The following is a 17,765-nucleotide window of genomic DNA, read 5'->3' on the forward strand; positions in this document are numbered from 1 at the left end:
CTTCCTCCGGAGGAAATCCTTGATCCCTCCAGGTAGTGACTTTGCCATAACCAGCTGAGTTCTTATGATATATTCCTGCCACCTGCAGCAGTTTCACAATATAAATATGGAAGGGACCTGACTATAACACACACACACACACACACACACACACACACACACACACGTATGTTGTGGAATATTATTTTAACTAGGTAAAAATGATGTGTTACATTTGTTTATGCTGCAGAGTATTATTTTAAGTATGTGAAGGTGTTGTTACATTTGTTTCTGCTGCTTTTTTTTTTTTTTTTTTTTTGGTTTCTGTATGCAGCCCTGGCTGTCCTGGAACTCATGCTGTTGACTAGGGTGACCTTGAGCTCACAGAGATCCACCTGCCTTTGCCTCCTGAGTACTAGGATTAAAGTTCTTTACCCACCACTGCCTGGCTCTGCTGCCTTTGTTTATGATGTAGATATGTGTTGCATTTGTTTATGCTACCATCTGTTTAATCATGTAAAGATGTGTTGCCATTTCACCTTGCCTGCCTAAAATACTTGATTGGTCTAATAAAAAGCTGAACAGCAAACAACTAGGCAGGAGAAGGATAGGTGAGACCGGTGGACAGAGAGAATAAATAGGAGAAATCTAGGCTTGAGAAGAATAAGAGGAAGAAGAGAGAATAAGGGAAAAAGAGAGGGAGACACCTAGGGCCAGCCAGGCAGCTGCTAGCCAGCAGACACAGAGTAGGACATACAGAAATAGAGCTAAAAAGCCCTGAGGCAAAACATAGATGAAGAGAAATAGGTTAATTTAAGTTAAAGAGAAAAAAGAAAAAGAAGTTAGCTAGAAACAGCATAAGCTAAGGCGGAGCATTCATAAGTGGTAAGTCTCCATGTCATGATTTAGGAGCTGGTTGGTGCCCCAAAGAAAAAGCCTGCTACATGCGTGTACACACACACACACACACACACACACACACACAATGTGTCAAGTAGTAGAAAGACATGTTCAGGTGCTTGAGGGGATAAATAAAAATTAATACCTTTTATTTATTACTGAATCATAGTGCTTTTCTCTCCACTTTTTTCTTTGTCTCTTTGCTATATTTCTACAGAAAAAAATTTCAACACATTGCTTCTATAGTTAAACAAATAAAAAAACATGTGAGCAATCATGTCTCTTACCCTTAAGAACTGCAAAAAGGCAAGTAGTCAAAAGCGAGCTTTCTCGGGAAACTCTGGACCTTGCTGACATCTGTGTTGTGTGTTGATCACAGTCTTTTCTACTGCCTACAAACAAAGAACTTGGGTAAAATACAAATAGTAACTTAGCTCACAGATGTCATATTTCCACAACTTCCATGGACATTGGTAAAGAGGTACAGTAAAGCAATGGATATCTGGGAAAATCTAGCATTTGCTGATTTGCTAAATAGTGATAGATCACTCACTAGGGTAAATATTGGGATGGAGACTTTTATTCCTACTCTACAGAAGTTTTTGACCAGGTGTTTATGGCAGTACTGAGGCAGGGGGATTGTAAAGTTCCATCCAGGACAGCTTGCTCTACATAAGGGGACTCGTGCAAAAATTTCAAAAATCAAAGTGTCAGTATTGCTCCCAAAATAGCAAAAGTCAATTTCGTTCTATGTAGGCAAAATAATAAATATCATTTTTTAAAAGACAGCCATAAGTAAAATCTTTAAACTGATCATTAACCTTCAAAGAACATATTTCAAAACTACTTCCTAGTTTATGGAAGTATTCTCTTAGAAATAACTGTTAAGGATTCATTATGGGGAAGGAATAATCACTCTTGATTCAGACTTGGTATAACACTCATTTATTCACACAGTAAGATTACAAGCAATATTTATCCTGTCTTCCAAGCCGAAGTAGGAATACCTCTCTGGGCATGCAGGCCCGGCCACGTCTGTTCCTCTGGATCTCGGGTCAGCCTTCCTGTGGTCAATCTTGTCTGTGCTAAGGACAGGATCTCACATCTCTGGCGGAGGAGAGTCATCTCACTCGAAGGTCTGACAAGCTCTGTTGGTCGGGTCTGAGGCTTCATCTTTTATATTCTTTTCTGGCTAGGTTTCTAGTCTTATCTCTACTTCCACACATAGTTTGTCATTATTTCCATTTGTGGTTTATTTACGTCATTCTTTTGCTTATCACTCCTGACCAGGGTTGTTCACCCTAGATCTTACATGTTCCTTACACATACACAATATTTTATTATGTATTTACGTCTTTTTAAATGCCTATTATATGCTAGATGTTTTGCTACACAAAGAAAAAGCTGTAGGGGCAAAAATACAAGTTGCCATTGGATCTCAGTTGAGCAGGGTTATCAGAGTCAGCAAATAAAAACATGGAATGTCATACTGAAATTGTTTTTATCTGGCAAACCTTTATTGGAGGGATAAATTGAAACAGCAGAGAAGAAAATGGAAAGGAAGGCTTATTTTAGAAAGTAACTTCCAAAATGAATTCTGAGCGTTGGAAAGCTCGGAAAAGCCTTCCTGGGTGGAAACACATCAAGGCAAAGGCAGTCCCCAAGGCACTGAAGAGTCCAGGAGCTAGAGCAGTGAAGAGCTGGGTAAGTAAAAGGGAAATCATGTTAGTGAGCCTGAGAGAAAAGCAGGATTGGGATTTTTTAAAACATTCTAAGGCTTTGCACTTCATCCTAAAATTAAGGAGATTTGCCCAGGAACTGTAAGCATCTCAATTTGACTCTAACTTCAAGACTGGGCTATGGAAGGATGGGTATTGGTATTATTCAGGGAGAACTGAGAATGCCTGAACCCAAGCAGTGGGAAGCTAGGTTCAATAACAATGCCAATGGAGACAGCAGCCCCGGGCTCTAAAGGAATAAGTGGGCTGAGAATACAGAAAACATTGAAGAAACCTTCCACAAGCCAACTTTTGAGATCAAGAGTAAGCGGAAGATTCTTAGATTTAAGAAGGCAAGGACACTGTCGGAGGTTGAGGTCAACAGAGGTAGCAGCTAGGTAAGAGAGGATGCTGGCCCAGGGACCCGACTGAGATGACCCAGGCGTTGCCATTTTGCATTGCCCTTGTAAAGGTCGAGGGTCAAGGACACGAGTAGAGTTTGGAGCCGGAGCCACCAGTGCCCCAATCAGGCGAGCGGCAAGGCAAATCTTATCGCTAGGGACCAATCCTTTGCTAAAGCAAGCTTGATTGACAAGGTCACGTGACAGAGAGTGAACGCTGAGCAGGAGGCGAATCGCTGCGGGGCGGTGTCCAGGGCACTAACCCGGAACCGGTTTGGGACTCGATTCCCATTGTGAGACCTGGCCTGAGGCGGGCTCTCAGGCAGAGTGGCAATCCCTCCTGGACCAATGGATTAGCCGCAACCTATGAGCAGCAGCCATCTCAGCCAATGAAGGCAGACAGAAGTTGATGGGCGGGGACTCCATGAAGCCTCTCTTTTCCAGCACCCTCAGGGGGCGATCCTGTGATGGTGCCGCCGGGGTCGCAGGTGCGTGTTGGGGAGCAGGCAAGCAACGGGGACCGGGGAACTTGAGGGACCAGGGGAGACCTCGCAGGGGTGGGTCCTTGTGTGGCGTCCCCTTTGTGGACTCTGGCCTTGGCTTTGCAAAGCACAGGATCATGAAGCAGGGAAGATAAGTCCCACGCGCGGCCGTCACCTGACCTGGGAGGAGGGGAAGGAGCTCTTGGCCTCTGCAGAAGTGATGGGTACCTAGACGGGGCTATCACTAACTATTCAGAGAGCAAGACTATCCCTCCAAGTTGCATGGACGCAGAAGGACATGGACGCAGGAGCGTCCTGAGTCAGATGCTAATCCTACCCCCTGCCGCACTCTTGGCTCCGAGCTCCGCATCTTCCCAGGGGCCTCGGCCGCACCTTCCCACTGTAGTATTTTCTAGAGGGAGACCCTTAAGTAAACCAGTTGTGTTTACCACCTCAAGTTTTAGAAAAGGAAAAGTAGTTTTCCTGTAAGAATATTGGGGAAAGGGAAGTCACTCTTGAAACGAGATTGAGATGGGATAGGGGTGGAGGGTAGTTCGTAGCTCAGGAATGGTTTCCTTCTTAATTGCTTAGTGAATTTAATCTTTTTATTCCTTCCTTATATTACTCTTTTTTCTTTCACCTAGATTTTACTGTCTGTTTTTCTCAGATCTGTTAGTTCTGTATTAGGCACAACCTAGAAAGATCATCTTAATTGCTAGTCCTTGGGGGTGACAGATGTCCAGTTATAACTTACCGTAGTCATTGGTGGTTGTGTGAGTGCACTGCACATTTCTGTTTCTGAACAGGAAAGAATGATTGTGGGACGAAAGTCTGTGATTTTAACATTGGGGTCTGAGATTTAGAGGTTATGCCTGTCAAGTTCCTTGGTGTAAAGAATAGGATGAAAACATCAGAAATGACTTACATGTTTTATGACCTGTGATATCCCTGACACCGTGAATACTTTTTGAGGAACTTACTTGGGAATGAGTGACGGAAAGCCAAACCTCTCAGACACAGTACCATAATGCAAAGAATGGCAAAGACAGACGGACACATTAACAATAAAATAGCTTTTGTGTTTTTGTAAACACAGCCAACAAATTTTACGTCAGGCTGTACTGATGCCTTGCACTTAGTCATGTCAAGGCTTCAGGTAAAAGTTTTCCTTGGATTAAGCCAAGACTAACCAGAAATCTAAGATGGATTCTGTACTAGGGTACTCTAGAGTAACAACTTATAGAACAAATCTCTCTCTCTATATATAGAAAGGGGATTTATTAGAATGACTTACAGGCTGCAGTCTCGCTAATCAAACAGTGGCTAGCTATGAATGGATTATTATAGTCCTATAATATAGTAGTTGCTCAATCTCAGTGGGTGGACTGGATGTCTCAGCGGGTCTTCAGAATACACCAGAATCCGGAAGAAGTAGGCTCTAATGCCAGTGAAGGAATGGACTTGCTCAGGAGGTGAGAATAAGGAGGCAAAGAGTAAAGCTTCCTACTTCTGTGTCCTTACATAGGCTTCCAGCAGAAGGTGTGGTCCAGAATAGTGGTGGGTTTTCCCAGCTCAAAGGATGTGGATTAAAGGTGTGTCTTCTCAACTCAAGATCCTGATTGAAAGTGAATCTTCTTACTTCAAATTAAGCAAAAATCTCTTACAGGTGTGCCCTCCATTTTTGGGTTTTAGTTAATTCCAGATATAGTCAAGTTGACAACCAAGGTTCTAATATCAAGTCCATTGTGATTAAAAATGCAGGGAAGTGTATTTTATCAATAAATAGCTCATTAGCTCAGCATAGCTCAGTTGGAAACAAAGAGATGCCAACTGTAAACTCCAAGTATAGACATAAGAACTGTTTGGTGGGGGACAGGGGGAAGGAGGCTATGCCGTATGCAGTTGGCAACAACACTGAGGAGTTTTAAAACACGGAGATTCTGGTAAGTTAAAAGGGCTGCTGTTTATGCCATATAGCAGTGCCCTTAGAACAGTCCAGGTAGCTGGGCGTGGTGGCGCACAATTTTAATCCCAGCCCTCCAGAGGCAGAGACAGGTGTGAGTTTGAGGCCAACCTGGTCTACAAAAGTGAGCTCCAGGACATCTAGGGTTGTTAACCTTGTCCCAAAAAAATAAAAAACTAGTCCAGTTAGTAAAAAGTAAATTGATCTTGGATTTTTGAGAGCAGCAAAATCTGAGGGTGGATACTATATAAGATTCTGTTAATGATAATCATTATTTTATTGATGACTTTAATATTGTATATATTACTTCAGTAACAGTGCCTCCATAAAGAAGGAAAGTTCCTTGAATTGAAAAAAAAATTGACCTTTTACAGTTACTTTTTTCTATTTCAATACAATTTTTCAGTCAAGTGTAGGTTCTTACTGAGCCAGCATTAAAGAGTGTCTGGTATTAGGCCTCAGACCAGTGTTCTCGCTTTAATTCCAGGCATGTCTCCTTTGATTTCTGTCCCTCATTAAGTCTTTCATTGTATATGACTCAAATTGCTAATTCCCTCTTAAAATCTTTTGGATCTTATCAAAAATTTCTGAGTTGGGCGCTTGCTATAGTTTCTTAGTATTCTAATATTCTCCATGTATTAGGGTTAATCATCCAGTAAAGAAATAGTAATCATGTCCAGTTCTGAACTAAGAGATAACAATGGTAGCTGATACTTGTGGTGAGCTTGCTGTGTCTTTGTCATTATAAGGTTCATTGGATTATCTCTTTTAATCCTTAAATGCCATGAGTGTTATCCTAGTAAACATGTTTGAGAGGCTCATTTGCTTGAGACCAAAGGGCTAGTAAGTGATAGAATTGGCAAACAAATTATTTATTTATTTATTTATTTATTTATTTATTTATTTATTTATTTCTCGAGACAGAATTTCTCTGTAGCTTTGGAGTCTGTCCTGGAACTCGCCCTGTAGACCTGGCTGATCTTGCACTCACAGACATCCTCCTGTTTCTGCTTCCCAAGTGCTGGGATTAAAGGCATGTACCACCACCACCCAGCTTCATGTACCTTTCTTTATGCCTCTGTTTTACTATGTTATAAGCTACTTGATAGCGGGAGTAATAGGTTCATCTTTGATTTTTTTCATGCCTGTAACAAAATAATTATAATACAGACCGGTAGTGTAAGTACATATCGAGGACATCAGGGCCCTAGGGAATTGGCTCACTCAGTAAAGTGCTTCCTGTACAAGCATGAGGACTTGAATTCTGTTCCTAACACTCACCTGTCTCAGAAAATAAGATGGAGAGTGATGGAAGAGGATATTCAACGTTCAACTCTCCAAGTGTGGGTGCACATGTACGCACGCGCACACACACACACACACACACACACACACACACACTTGACAGACTTCTGTGTGAAGGCTTTCTGAACTGGAGACATGAACTGAGGAGGAGTTTGTTTGGCGAGACAGAAGGGCAGACACCATGGTGTTGGGTGATACCTCAGAAGAGTGCCTGGGTGACAGTGCTAAGACGGGGCTGTGACAACAGGAACTATGCTGCTCAGTACAACAGCATATAGCCACATGTTGCTATTGAGCACAAAAATATGATTAGTCTAATATGAGGTCCAAAATATTAAATATATTTCTGGGTTTAGAGTTGGGTTATAATTCAGTGGTGGAGAATTTGTCTTTTACACATGTGGGACCCTAGCCTCAATTCCCAGCACTGGGTGTAGATAATACTAGTTTGAGATAATTTATTCATATAAAAATAATGTAATGTACCTCAGTAGTGTTAAAACAGTATTTGGGGTATACTGAAGTAAACTATAATTCATCTTTTACTTGTTTTCTCAGATGGTTAAAAACTAAACACATTCAGTGTGCACTGCTGAGCTGTTGTAGGATTCAGAGCAATCTCATAGTGAATGGTGCTGTGCTTGTGTGCACATGTGCACACACATTTGCTGGAGGGGGCAGTTGAGAAATAATGATTTACAAGCAGACACCTGTAACAGGAAGAAAGGAAGAACAGGGGTAGGGTCAGCTATCTCTATAGTGCTGTAGAAGGCCTCCTTTGGCAGGGTTTTCAGCAGTTCATTTTTGATGAATGATATTCCAACCCTAACTTCTAATCTAGTCAGAATTCTAATAGAGGTAGGGATAGTTATCTAAATACATTCTCATAAAAGTGTGGTTCTCAAAAGAGAGCTGTCTGTTCTTAAATCTGAATTAGCTTAGCTTGCATTTCATGAATTTCCGGCAAATAAGTCTCTGAGTTGATTCTTAAAAAGTAGACATGGGGCTGGAGAGATGGCTCAGAGGTTAAGAGCACAGGCTGCTCTTCCAGAGGTCCAGAGTTCAATTCCCAGCAACCACATGATGGCTCACAAACATCTATAATGAGATCTGGTGCCCTCTTCTGGCATGCAGGCATACATGCAAGCAGAACACTGTATATATAATAAATAAATCTTTAAAAAAAAAAAAAAAAAGTAGACATGGGGGCTGGAGAGATGGCTCAGAGGTTAAGAGCACTGCTTGCTCTTCCAAAGGTCCTGAGCTCAATTCCCAGCAACCATATGGTGGCTCACAACCATCTGTAATGAGATCTGGTGCCCTCTTCTGACCTGCAGGGATATGTGCACTGTATACATAATAAATAAATTAATTTAAAAAAAGTATACATGAAGCTGGGTGGTGGTAACACACACCTTTAATCCCAACACTCAGGAGGCAGAGCCAGGCGGACCTCTGTGAGTTCAGGGCCAGCCTGGTCTACAGAACAAGTTCCAAGACAGGCTCCAAAGCTACACAGAGAAACCCTGTCTCAAAAAACCATAAAAAAAAATTAGCAGACATGATCTCTTAATATTGTCTATATCATTCTGTTATGCATTGTTCTCCCCTAAAGTAAACTGACTTTTTCTGTTCAAGAAGCCCTTTGTAACAAAAGAGGCCTTTCTTTCTTAATGATCTCTGAAAGGGAATTGCTTAGCATCTGCTGTACCTGCATGCCTCGATTTCTCTACATCCTTTTTTGTTTGTTTGTTGTGCTAGAGATGGGGCTTTATTCTGTTGCCTGGGCTGGCTTTGAATGCCTGGGCTTAAATGATCTTGCTTCTTCAGTCTCCTGAGTGGCTGGTGTAATAAGCTTTTTATCGATGCCCCGTATATTAGCCTCCAGGCACTGTTCGGTTTGTGAAAAGCAGTAAGTACAGAGTAAGCTACTGTGTAACTTTAGAATGTACACTGGAAACTAGTCATGGTGGCTCATGCTTGTAATCCCAGTATTTAGTGTACAGGAAACAGACCTGAGAACTGCCTGTTCATGGCTAGCCTGGGCTAATACAAAGCAAAGACCCTGGCCAAAATAATGATGTTAATGATGGTGGTGATGATGACAACTTTATTCTAAGTACTTAGTGAAGAAAACAAATAATTTTATTGTAATTTTTATGTTGATGACATAGTGACTATTGAATATATAGGTTTACATATAATTTGCTAAAAAAATTACACCTCAGTTTTTCACTTCAATACAACTACTGGGAAATTTTAAACTACATGTGGATCTCCTTATATTCATATTGGACAGTACTGTTTGAGCATTTCAGGATACAAAGGTATGCTCCAAGAACTATAGACTTAGAAAATGTAGTTTTGTGTAATAAACAAATCCTTCATAACTTGATTTCTGATACCATTTTAATCACCTTATGGTGAAATAAAATAGGCTGTGGACTCAAGAACAGTTTTATGGCGAAAGCAGAAATGCCATCTCTATCAGTCTTAGGACTAGCAATGGAGTTTGGAGAAAGCATATTTTGTGTTGATACATGCTCACAATTGAGCCTTGGAGTGTGCACACATGGACACATACATTTCTTTTTCTACTTTGTTCTTAAAATTTTATTTGTTAATGTATGCATGAGAGTACAGGCTTTGTTGCCCAGGGATGGAGTGGGCCAGAAGTCAGCTCTCTCTGCTATTACTCAGGTTTCAGGGATCAGACTCTTGTCATATTTGTGCAGCAAGTGCTTTTACCCACTGGGTCATCTTGCTGGCCTTTTTGCAGTTTTTTTTTTTTCCTTTGCATTCACATTAGTATCATAGTGCTTTAAGAAATATCTGCATGCAAATATGACAATTATTGCATGTGGCTCAGTATTCACTACTGGTGAATATTTTTGTGTGTTGTCCCTCCCCCCACCCCCCCCCCAAAAAAAAAGTGCTGCCAAGTGGTCTGGGAACACTTACCCTAACAGCATTGTACATGTTTAGCATCATTTCAGTTCTCACTCATTTTTTGTAAGGCTGTCTGATTTCTGGTTCTACCTTTTAAAGTGTCTCCGATGACTTTCTTACTGTCAGAATCTACCTAAGGGATAGTGGAGCCTGTTTGCTGCAGAGCCATTTTCCCCTGAGATGATGTGACGTGGTCTTCACTCAGCCAGGCCATGCGTGGCGTGGTCTTCACTCAGCCAGGCCACGCGTGGCGTGGTCTTCACTCAGCCAGGCCACGCGTGGCGTGGTCTTCACTCAGCCAGGCCACGCGTTGTGACTATGTTGTCTCAAGTCATATTTTTATCATAGATAATGTGCTTTGTGTGCCCACAGAACCTTCATTTTCCTGACTTTTTCCTTAATTTATTTCTCCTTTCCCTTTCCCATCTCCTGATCACTTTTAATTTTGTACTTTTTTTTAACCTCCTATTTGTTAGATAGAGTACGATGTATTGGAGACACTGTCTTTGAAGCAGGTGAGCTAGTGGGATACGTACCAGAAGAAAAAAGCAAAACATTGACATCACTCATTTCTTCAAGTATCCTGTAGGAAAGCATACTAAGAAGTAGTAGAGTGAGGTTGGTTTAATGACATATCAATCAATTTGTTTCAGGATTTTTCATAGTAGATGAATGACCTGTGTCTGAGAATGTAGATCACTTGATAGAGGACTTTGGAATCATATATGAGGCCCTGGGTTCGATTTCATGCACTCCTAAAACATATATGTAATCCCAAATCCTCAGAAGTGAAGGCAGAAGGATCTGAAGCTCAAAATCAACCTCAGCTGTGTAGTTAGTTTGGTTGTAAGCCTAGCCTTTAACAGCTGAGTCATCTCTCCAGCCCATATAGTTAGTTTGAGGCTGGCTGGGCTATGTGAGACACTGTCTCTGTAAAAGAAAAGAAAATACTTTATAAGTTTTCTAAAATGTGCCCTAAGCATATTTATATTAGATATTAAAGTATTTAATTAAAAATTCTTACTAGAAATTATTTGATACATACTGAAATAATGATAGTTTTTTTGTCCTAGTAGACTAGCTGCATGTACACTTTAGTCCTAATCAGTAGATTTCCAGTACTATAGTTTTCAGTGCTGTGCAATAAATACTGTCATTTTGACTAGTTTCTAGCTCCCACCATGGTATCTCAGCAAGTGTAGTTGAAGGCATGTGTATTTAACACTTGAGTTAAACACACCTACATACCTGTTGCTCAAATCAGGAACAATACCAGCGTTACTATGATCTGCTGTCCTTTTGCCAAAATTGTTTCAAGTTTTCTTTGATATAGCAGCAAAGAATTCCCATTGTTTATTGTGTGCAGGTCTAGTCTGTATATTTTAAATTGTGTATTCTTGGCTGTATCTCCGCTAAGCAACATTCTTAGCACTTTTCAAGTGAAAGCATATATAGAGAGGTTAAGTGATTTAAACCAGGCAGTCTCAGGTCTAGGATTCACTTTCATTCCCTCTCTCCTTCTGTCCTTATCTCCCTCTCTTCATTTTTTCCCTCTAGTACTCAAGGTAGAGCCCAGGGCCTTGGGCTTTGCACATGCTGGGAAAGTGCTCTGCCACTGAACTACATATTCAGCTTTTTTATTTTGAGAAAAAGCCTCACTATGTGTCCAAGCCTGGAATTCGGACTCTTCCTGCTGACCTCTGAGTCTGAAGTCTGCTGTGGGATAACGCTTTTGTACACTGGTTTAATAAAATGCTGATTGGCCAGTAGCCAATCAGGAAGTATAGGTGAGATAAACAGACAAGGAGAATTCTGGGAAGAGGAAGGCTGAGTCAGGAGACGCCAGCCTGCCATCCAGGAAGCAGCATGTAATGGCACACAGGTAAAGCCACAGAACATGTGGCAACATAAAGATTAACAGAAATGGGCTGAGTTTAAGAGTAGGAGCTAGTCAGTGGTAGGCCTGAGCTAATGGCCAAGCAGTTTTAATTAATATAAGCCTCTGTGTGTTACAGGACCAGGTGGGACACAGAAAAACTTCCTACCACAGAAGTCAGTGTTGCAGCCCCATGCCTGTCTCAGATGTAGTGATCTGGCCCAGCGAGTCTGAGTCCAGAATCTGTGCTCATGACTACAGCACACATTGTCTTTCAACAGTATTCTAATTTATAAATACTTTTTTCTTAAATTTCTTTCACAAAAGGTTTGCATTTGACTGTGAGGATACTACTAGCTTGCTGGAATTGATTATACATTCTGAATCACTGGGCTTCAATTTATCATTAAATATCTTCAGTGTATTTTAGAAAAAGTTTGCTTACAGTCCTTTTTTGGTTTTGAAAACTTGCTTCTTTTTCTGTGTATTTGTGAAACTGATAGCGATTTTTGCAAGTTCATTTCTGCTCTTTAGAACATTTGGTTCTCTCTGGCCTCTATTTCTTCAGAAAGTGGCTGTTTGGAAGATAAATATTCCACATGAATGGGTGCAAACTAAAAGATGTGGTGGGCATATTTTTGGTGATGTTATTAAATATACACAGTTGGTTGAATAGAGATCCTTGGAGCTAGAAAAAATACCAAATAAAAGTTTATAAATGGTAATAAAATGCTTTGTTGTTAAATTTTTAAAATGTGGAATTAGTGTTTACTTGTAACACTCTGAGAGCTCAAACAGTAGTAGACTTGCATATTTCCTGATTCAATTTAGCCTTGGATGTTTGCTGTATTTTTGCTTCAGTAGGGGGTACTCTTTAAATTGTGAATTCCTGCAGAAGTATTTTCACATAAATGAGCCCAAATTGTGATAGTTAAGACGTGTGTTCAGGTAAACTGAGGCAGAATCAAATTCAGAGTTTATTTGAGACATGGTAGTGAGCCAGTAGTTTCGAGCTGTATTTAGACAGTCGTTTTAATAATACAGCACACTGGTTGCAGTATGTTGTGGCAGTTATAGGTTGATGGCTTTTTTTTTTTCTTTTACTTTTCTCCTTTAGGTATCTAGACCACCTCCATGACTGGATGAATGGAAACTCAGTGATTTGAATTAAGAACCAACAAGGGATTGTCCTTGGACTTCGTTCCTTATAACACACTCTTCACATACTTTGCACAGCTCTTCTTGCCATTAAAACCTGCACTGAAGTTTTAAAAATGAAGCAATTGAAAAGGAAAAGGAAAAGCAATTTTAGTGTTCAGGAGACTCAGACCCTTTTGAAAGAAATTACCAAAAGGAAAGAAGTCATTTTTTCCAAGCAGCTCAACACAACGATAAACGTGATGAAGCGAATGGCCTGGGAGGAGATTGCACAGTGTGTAAACGCTGTAGGAGAAGGAGAACAGAGGACAGGGACTGAGGTGAAGAGACGGTACCTCGACTGGCGTGCACTCATGAAAAGGAAGAGAATGAAGGCCAACATGAAGCTGGTTGGTTCTGGGTTTCCTCTGCCCACATCTGATTTAGATGACTCTCTCACTGAAGAGATAGATGAAAAAATTGCATTCCGAAATGATGCAAATTTTGACTGGCAGAATGTGGCAGATTTCCGGGATGCGGGTGGATCCCTAACAGAGGTCAAAGTAGAAGAAGAAGAAAGGGACCCACAAAGCCCAGAAGTAAGTATTAACCGATGAGGCATGTTTTCTTTTTCAGATACCCACACATGCTGAGGAATCGCCCAGATCTTCAAGCTCAGAGACAGTAGATAACAATCATTCTGTTTTTTCCTAGTGCTCTTAATGCCTGTGTTTTCACCTAAATGTAATTACCTCAGTGATACATACATATTAGTGACATCAGGTAATTCATTGAAATAATCTTAAAAGAGAGTTCAGATTAAGTAATTTTAATAAAAATTAAAGTATAGAAAGTTGTCAGATGAGGCAGGGCTGGGGAGATGGTTTACTGGGTAAATGGCCCAAGCCTGACATCCGTGGAACACCCACTAATGCTGAATGCTGTGGCATGTGTCTGTAACCCCAATACCCATATGGCAGAGACAGGAGAATAGACCTGAAGCTTCCATTCTGCTAGCCTGGAGTTTGCCTCACAGTAAACAAGAAAAATCCTGCTTTAACATGGTGGAAGGCAAGCGCCAACTCTGGGAAAAAAATTGTCCTCTGAACTCCATAAATGTGCTATGGCCTACATTCACCTGCACTCAGACGTACTTACTCACAAGTACGTAATAAATGAAATAATCATTAAAAGCTAATAACAGAGCAAACTGACAGTGACAGAAATGAAAACAAATACTAAATTAGCTTTTTTTTCTTTTCTCTCAGTTTGAGATTGAGGAGGAAGAAGAAATGTTGTCATCTGTCATACCAGATTCCAGGAGGGAAAGTGAGCTCCCTGACTTCCCTCATATAGATGAGTTTTTCACCCTCAATTCCACACCGTCCAGACCCACATATGATGAGCCCCATCTGCTCATGAACATAGAAAAACAGAAACTGGAGCTGGAAAAGCGCCGACTGGATATCGAGGCAGAAAGGCTGCAGGTGGAAAAGGAGCGGCTGCAGATGGAGAGAGAACGGCTGCGCCTCCTGGACCTGGAGCACGAGCGCCTGCAGCTGGAGAAGGAGCGGCTGCAGATCGAGAGGGAGAAGTGGAGGCTGCAGCTGGTCAGCACCGAGAAACCCGCCCTAGAGAATGACCTTGGCCAGGGGGACAAGTCCACGCTGCAGCCACAGGACATAGAAGCAGAGAAGTTGAAACTTGAGCGAGAGCGCCTGCAGTTGGAGAAAGATCGGCTGCAGTTTTTGAAGTTCGAATCTGAGAAGCTGCAGATCGAAAAGGAGCGCTTGCAGGTAGAGAAGGAGAGACTGCGGATTCAGAAAGAAGGGCATCTGCCTTGACTCTGCTCCATCCTCTTCTTAGCAAAGATTTATGAACTGTAGCTTTTCCCCATCAGTTGATGTAAAAGTGGTTGGTGGATTAGCTACCCCATCACCACCCCTGTCTAATGTCAGTGTTTGGGGTAGGAGAAAAGATAGTAACACATAGGTAGCCACGTGGTTCAGTAGTATATTCTATAAACGCTCTGCCTACCATAAACAGATAGCGGAGGATCTGCTAGACTTTCACATTAGTGATACTGCATAGAGTCCTGTCTTATTTGTGCACCCCAAATTATTTAATACAATAATGTCTACAATAAAGTTCCCATCCAGTGATTTTCAAGTGGAGTGTGGGCACCCAGAAGACATTTTGGATTGTGTGGAGATGGTTTTTGGTGGTCAAAAAAGATATAGGTGTGAGCGGCTACTGCCCTCTTATCAGTAGAGGCTATAGGCTCTGCTAAACACCATGTAATGCCTGGCTCTCCTCTTCACAGGAAAGAATTACCCAGCCCAAAATATCACTAGTGCCAAGTTTGAGATACCTAACCCTGGCCTAACTGTACACCTCTGTAGCTATCTTTTACAGTTCTAGAATATTAAAACTTCAGATATTTATGTGGACAGATATTTAAATGGGCAAAAGCATTTTAGCTGTGTGACATTACTGTGTAGTATATTGAAAATAGGGAATGGTGGAGATTGTAGGTACTTTATTCCCATGGTGTTGTTTATCAGTAGACTGAGAGTTAGAAGCAATCCTGGAACTATCGGAGCTTGTATAAAATGAATCACTTTTAAAGGCAGTCGCCTTCAAGAATGGGAAGCTTTAGTTCCCCCTTTTTTAAATCTGTTGTCTTAGTTTGAATACAGAACTTACCATTTCAATCATGTACTAAAATGTTATGTAAGAAAATGTCAGAAGATAGTAAAAATGGTACCAGTGCCAAAATGGTGACAGTAGTCAATGATGTTGAACCCAATGAATTGTTGATTGATTTCTAAAGTGAAGAATAGTCATTTGAGACTGAGAGATTGGGGAAATGTCCTCTGCATCAGTAACAATGGTGTTGAAATGATAGAAGTAGCTTTGTGTTATGGTTAGGGAAAGCACTTGCTTAACTTAATCTCTATAAGAGTCTATGAAAGGGTAACTTCTTGCTTCAGAATCTGAAGTTCAGAGAAATCCTGCAGTAAGTAAGTGGCTGTTCTTTATACAGTGGTGTATTTTTTGTCTTTTCCCCTTCAGGATGACTAAACTTTAGAATTCTGAAAGCAAAGAGCTAGCTTTGTCTGATGATTTGCCTACGGTGTGCTAATGGTCATTTATCACAGTAAAGTGCTTTCTGATGCACAATGAAGTTGGAAATGGCTGCACGAGTTCACTTTGTGTTTTCTGTTTTCTAGGGATGATAGCTTTAATACAGTACTTCTGTTGACACACTACCTTGATTCTGTATTTGTTCCTTGTTAATTTAAGAATGGCTAGAAATCATGTTTGAATATGGGTATGCAGAGGGAAAATATACCCATGGTTACTTATCCTGATTTTGAAATAGTGTTATTTTTTTATAATTCTATTAAAAGCTTCTACCTTAAAAATAAATTTGCCTGTCTGAAAGTTTATCCTTTAAGGGTACAGATTCAACATGGGCAGAAACTGTATTGGGAGTGTGTTAGGAACATAACCTAGACCTTGAGCTACATACCAAACATATTATTTATACCTATCCTCCCCCCCTTACTTTAATTGAAAAATGTTTCATGCAGTGTCTTAGTATGAATTCCTATTGCTCTGAAGAGACACCATGACCACAGCAATTCTTATGTAATTGGTGCAGGCTTACAATTTCAGCAGTTTATTCCATTATCATCACGGTGAGAAAACATGGCAGCATGTAGGCAAACATGGTGTGGGAGAGGGAGCTGAGAGTTTTACATCTTGATCCACAGGCAGCAGGAGCCTGCCCAACCAACACTGGGCATAATTTGAGCATATGAAACCTCAAAGCCTGCTCCCACAGTTACACACTTCCTCCAATAAGGCCAAACCTCCTAATAGTGCCACTCCCTTGGGGCCAAGCATTCAAACACATGAGTATATGGAGACCATTCCTATTCAAACCACATTCACTCCCTTGTCCCAATAAGGTTGTAGCCATAACAATGCAAAGAATTCATTCAGTCAAACTTCAAAAGTCTTCATAGTCTATAACAGCCTCAATGTTTAAAAGTTCAGTCTCTTCTGAGACTCATGTACTTTTAACTGTAATCCCATATAAAATCTAAATAAAAAAGCAGATCACATACTTCCAATATATAATGGCACAAAATATACATTGCCATTCCAAAATGTAGGGAAGGGAACATAGTAAGGAAATACTGGACCAAAGACCAAAAACCAGCTGGGCAAATTCTAAACTCTGCATCTCCATGTCTGATGTCAAAGTCGTCTTCAGATCTCCAATTCATCTCAGCTTTGTTGACTGCAAAACACCTCTTTCTCTTGGGCTTTTTCCATTCTCTATTGGCAGCTGTCCTCAGCAGATATCCCATGGTTCTGGCATCTCCAACATCTTGGGGTCTTCAAGGCACTGCAGGCTTCACCTTTGCAGCTTCACACAATGACTTCTCTGGGCTTCCATTCAGGGACATCCCTGCCACATGCCTGACCTTAGCAGCTTTCCTTTGTTGAGGAGGGAGATTCCATACTCCTTTTCTTGTATCCTTGGAGTATAAAGTCAGAACCATGTGACCAAAGCTGCCAAGTTCTGCGGCTTGCTGGGGATGGAACAGGACCCCCTCATTCAACTACATTTTCACCAGCTTTCTGTTTTCCATGGTTTTCCTTTACTGCCTAAACTTGGCTGTCCTTGAACTTGCTCTGGCCCAGGCTGCCTTTGAACTCAGATCTGCATGCCTATGTCTCCTGAGTACTAGGATTAAAGGCCTGTACCACCACACGTGGACCCAAGCTGTTCTTTAATTCTTTTTTACAAGTTGGAAGCTTAGCTGAGTGGAGTCTTGCTCTGAGGTCACCATTCCCTTTATTCCATTTAACATCCCACTTTTCTTTAATCAATTTATGTCCTTGAACACAGGATTTAGCTTCATCCCACTTCCTGTGCCCCTTTCTCCTCAAATTGTTGATTTTGTAACTTTCTTTGCTTGCTCCTTTCCATTATAGATCTTTATAAGAATGGCCACTAATAACCACATGACAGTCCAC

At 41.0% G+C, this 17,765-nt stretch overlaps 1 protein-coding gene across 1 annotated transcript; it reads left to right on the forward strand.

Annotated features, from left to right (window-relative positions):
• The first annotated feature begins 3,365 nt into the window (after positions 1–3,365).
• Positions 3,366–16,142, forward strand: Msantd4 (Myb/SANT DNA binding domain containing 4 with coiled-coils). The gene is made up of 3 exons (XM_059267269.1): positions 3,366–3,486; positions 12,691–13,309; positions 13,979–16,142. The coding sequence occupies exons 2-3, from the start codon at positions 12,848–12,850 to the stop codon at positions 14,552–14,554; spliced, it is 1,038 nt and encodes a 345-aa protein (XP_059123252.1). The 5' UTR covers positions 3,366–3,486; positions 12,691–12,847; the 3' UTR covers positions 14,555–16,142.
• Positions 16,143–17,765: the final 1,623 nt, after the last annotated feature.

Source organism: Peromyscus eremicus, chromosome 7, assembly GCF_949786415.1.
Source record: "Peromyscus eremicus chromosome 7, PerEre_H2_v1, whole genome shotgun sequence".
NCBI classification, from domain to species: domain Eukaryota; kingdom Metazoa; phylum Chordata; class Mammalia; order Rodentia; family Cricetidae; genus Peromyscus; species Peromyscus eremicus.

Coding starts and splice junctions, on each gene's coding strand:
- Msantd4 (XM_059267269.1), top strand. CDS start 12,848: ATGAAGCAATTGAAAAGGAAAAGGAAAAGCAATTTTAGTGTTCAGGAG. Junction 13,310..13,978: donor GGGACCCACAAAGCCCAGAA/GTAAGTATTAAC, acceptor CTTTTCTCTCAG/TTTGAGATTGAGGAGGAAGA.